The sequence below is a fragment of the Mercenaria mercenaria genome, chromosome 4 (genome assembly GCF_021730395.1).
Source record: "Mercenaria mercenaria strain notata chromosome 4, MADL_Memer_1, whole genome shotgun sequence".
Classification (NCBI taxonomy): domain Eukaryota; kingdom Metazoa; phylum Mollusca; class Bivalvia; order Venerida; family Veneridae; genus Mercenaria; species Mercenaria mercenaria.
Genome location: NC_069364.1, coordinates 16,998,424 through 17,002,555, shown reverse-complemented (window position 1 = coordinate 17,002,555; position 4,132 = coordinate 16,998,424). Strand labels below are relative to the sequence as shown.

General features: G+C 33.3%; 1 protein-coding gene across 1 annotated transcript; it reads right to left on the bottom strand.

Annotated features, from left to right (window-relative positions):
* Nucleotides 1-613: 613 nt before the first annotated feature.
* LOC123553229 (complement C1q tumor necrosis factor-related protein 3-like) lies at nucleotides 614-2,565 on the bottom strand. Its single transcript, XM_053542387.1, has 2 exons — nucleotides 2,382-2,565; nucleotides 614-1,381 (listed from the first exon to the last, which is right to left on the bottom strand). Exons 1-2 carry the CDS (start codon nucleotides 2,488-2,490, stop codon nucleotides 909-911), a joined length of 582 nt encoding a protein of 193 aa, XP_053398362.1. The 5' UTR covers nucleotides 2,491-2,565; the 3' UTR covers nucleotides 614-908.
* Nucleotides 2,566-4,132: the final 1,567 nt, after the last annotated feature.

Genomic DNA, 4,132 nt, shown 5'->3' with positions numbered 1-4,132 from the left:
TATTTCACGAGGATTGCGAGATATAATTTTTTTCTAAAGGTACTCCCGAACATAGCCATTTCATATGTAGTCTAAAGACAGGCATAGACTGACAAAAACATTTTGCTAAGCAGTTGTATTTATGTTAAAAATAATGTATAGCAATATATTCCGTCTACACTTTCATGACAAATAGAAGAGAACGTCAGATTCTGACATGTTTTTGGCCACTTCACGGCCCCCACCACTCCCCATTCCCCCCCATCATGTCAACATTTTTCACCTGATCGAAACGCGCAAAATAAAGGATTTCCGTAAAATGTCTTAGTTCAAAGTGTATATCTTGTTATGGACGCGGCCTTTGCCTTGTTTCACGAAATTCCGTCAAGTAATAACCAATTAATCCGTAAAAATGTTACCTAAACTGGAGGGATTTTTATAAAAAATCTACTCCCTAGCGTATCATTTGTTCAGTTCGTATAGCAATAGAGATATGACAATGTATTGTTGGAACAACTATACTTACAACGTGTCACCACATTGAGCACGACAAGATAACTTTTTTTTTCCAATGTGGGTCATGTGATTTAAGTTCAAACTTTATTACTATAAGAAATAATAAGAATGAAAAGAGTGAATTTTACAACATGTATTCTTTAAAAAATATACATATAGTGTAAACACGGTTTATTCTTAACCACAAGGTTAAATCCAATAACGCAGTATTAGCATTGTACGTAGTATATCATAAGTTAGATAATGTATACGGTATGGGGGATTATAGTGTAATAACTTCAGTTATGTCGATGATACACCGTTGATGTATAATGTTTTTACTGAAAAGTGATTTTACCCAATCAATTATGAGTGTTCTTAAAATAGTAAGAACTGTATTATCATACATATTTCAATAAAACATTTCAATAAACTCACAAGGTACTCTGTTTCTCAACTAATCCTCCAGAAAATGATGTATAATAGGGCTCGAACATTTGACTTACGTCTGACACCTTAGTACCGTTCATTACCCAAACCTTCTCTCCTTTTTCAAGGCTGAGTACAACAGCCATAGTCTTTGTGTTATAGCCCTCAACTAATTGTTCCATTTCTTTTACATTTGCTTGAAAAACTGGATTAAACTTGTGCATAAAACATAACGACGCTTTCAGTTTTTCAGTGCTGGTAATTGTAATAAAAAAGACATATATTCCTTTAAACGGTGCAGTAAATCGTCCTGTTGTAACATTGTAGGACTTGTCGTTGTTCGTATCCACAATGTCAAAAATAATAGAATGATATGACAACACATTAGATAAAGAAGCTGACAGGTGAGCTGAAAAATCTAATGTAAAAACCGTTGACTTTGGCTGACTTGCAGGTTTTTGAATAATTTCTTCTTCCTCTGAAACATAGAAATCATTATCATGGTATTAAAGGAACACTAAATAAATACATATGTTATGACGGTTGTTTGCAAACCCGTAAGTAGATAACAGAAATTATTATGCAATAAAACCTGCTTTAGTGGTCACCTCTATTAAGCAGCCAACCTGTTCTAAGAAGCCAGTGTCTCATTTCCCAAAATGGTCATTCATTCTATAAATTACCTGCATTAAGCAGCCACCTGCTGTAAACAGCAACTTTTTCCCACTCCCTTGGCTGGCTGCTTAAGACAGATTTTACTGCATATACATTATATAGTATTATATATATACATGTATAATAATTAAACCCTGATTCTATCGTTAAATACGCTTAAATACCACGTCCTATTTTACAAATTAATTATGTGATGAATATTACTGCTTCGTATAAATAACTCTACCTCATTACAGGGTGTTATTAAAGCTCATCAAAAGGCATTTGCGGCTTCTCGTCAGTAATTGAAATAATGACTGTGTGGATGTTGGGATATTAACACATATTTGTTGAAAATATGTTGTTAATACTAGTACTGGTAACAAACTTATGATATTGGTATACAGTTGTAATAACTGTTAAAGAACAAATGCTGCGAACAAATGACTGTCATATTCCACATTTTATTTAACATTGCGTAAATATTCCTGACGTAAAACTAGTCGGAGCGACTAACATTATCATTCAAAGAGTTTTGATGGACTATTTCAAATCAGTTGAACCTTTATGTTATCCTTTTGAATAAAAATGTAAATGTTTCCAAACGCATATATAGCAAAATGTTTACATGACATATCCAATAGTATGTAATACCTAACTTTCTTTCATAAATTACAATTTGTCTGGAAACCAACTCTAAAACGAATAATTTATATGCATGTTTACTATCCGTGCCTTTTATAAGAGTTAACACTACCGACGCCCTTCGGCAATACTCGTAAACTCACTAGTATAGCAACATGTGAACAAATTAAAGTACATACCGTCTGTAGACGTTATTTCCCCACTTTCAGTATCAGACATATAATCTCTTAAATAGTTTGAAAGCGACATTCTTCTATACATTTTGTAAAATGATGTACACATAAGCATATAAACTGTTTACGAAATATTATGCCGCTGCTAATTCTGCGAGTTTTATATACTGTGTATACAGAGTATACGTGTCGGTATGTAACTATCTATCGTTACCTGGTTCGCACTTACCACTATACTGCTACAATATTTACGCTTTTAAACTAGGAAAATGAAATTTCGTTATCATAAACATCACTACAGCTTGTTAGTAGACATTTCTAACGTAAACGTAAATCGGAAACGGATTACTGAATCCGTAAATGTTATTTGCAAATAATGGTCTAAGAGAGATACTATTGCATTACTATTGGATGAAATTGTCTCCCATACACCACAAATTAGCCTAAAATTTTACGGATTCAGTATTCCGTTTCGTAATTACGTTTACGTTAGAAAGGTCTATTAGGAAGTATATTAGGATTTATTTTTTACGCATTTTGTAAGCAGATGTTTGTTGAGAAGTAGAAAGAGTATTAGTTATTGATAATGTATTAACCCCTTCAAATCGGGACATAAATTAAAATGTTTTGACAATCAATTAGAGCATATTATATATTTAATTTGTGGATTAACAACATAGTTATGTGAGTCAAAATCCACAGCTCTTGTTCTCTTAATGCTGTAGTTGATTCCTGAAGCTTTAGTGAATGTACAGGTATCACATAAGCAATATTAGTGGAATTTTAAATTGTCTACCTTTCTAATTCATTTTACTACTAATGATTTTTGATATCAGCAAGGTTTGAATATAAACTGTTTTGCTTCGGTTAACATGGATGGCAGTTGTTTGTAAATGACCCTCCATGCAAATATGTAAGGTCGGTATGATACATTGGAGTGGGGGTGGGGGGGGGGACGTTTGCCGCGTCATACTGATCCCACAATAGCCGGGTCTCCATATTTATCATACTGACCCTTCGTTGAGAGTTACAGGACAAAACGTTTCATTGTTTTGCTTTATCGGCGCCCTATTTTTAGCCTAGATTTACATGAAAATCTACAGACCCTCAATAAAAATATTTTGGGTCATCACGTGACAATACTTTAACCAATAAAAATCCCGGAATCTTATGAGAGGTAAAACAAACAATGTTTTCTAAGATTTACAAATAAAAGTTATAAAAGTGTACAAAACGGAAACCATGTATTTTATTCTTATGACATGAGATGTTATTTTCGAAAGTATGAACATGATATTTCAAATAGGCTCGAGGTCATTTAGACTTCCGTCGACGCTCATCGTCGAGAAATTGAAAATGATATAGGATCACTCACTATTTATTCGCATATCAATGTAATAAATCACACTCACACTTAGTATGTTCATGTAATATGAATAAAATTTACCGAACACTTACAGTGACTACGGTATACATTTTATGGAAGGCCCCGTATCCGATGTGTTGCAGTAACTGTTTGATTTGTCAAATAGTTTATACATTTTTGTAGCGATTTTGAAGGGTTCATAGAAATATCTTGCATAAATTGGAAGGAGACATCAGAGGACGTTACTCAACTTTCAGTTAAATTTTTATTCTAACACGATCCGATTCATCTTCCTATTAAACAAAGAAGGCTGAAAGCAGTGAATTATTCATTTTCTAACGTCACAATTATTACGTCATAGCGTAAAACGGCATAGCAGAGCGCTGGAAAA

What these genes read in the sequence shown, in the direction of transcription:
- LOC123553229 (XM_053542387.1), bottom strand. Translation starts at nt 2,490, where the DNA reads ATGCTTATGTGTACATCATTTTACAAAATGTATAGAAGAATGTCGCTT. An exon ending in GGAAATAACGTCTACAGACG is followed by an intron (nt 1,382 to 2,381) that starts GTATGTACTTTA and finishes TCTATGTTTCAG; the next exon opens with AGGAAGAAGAAATTATTCAA.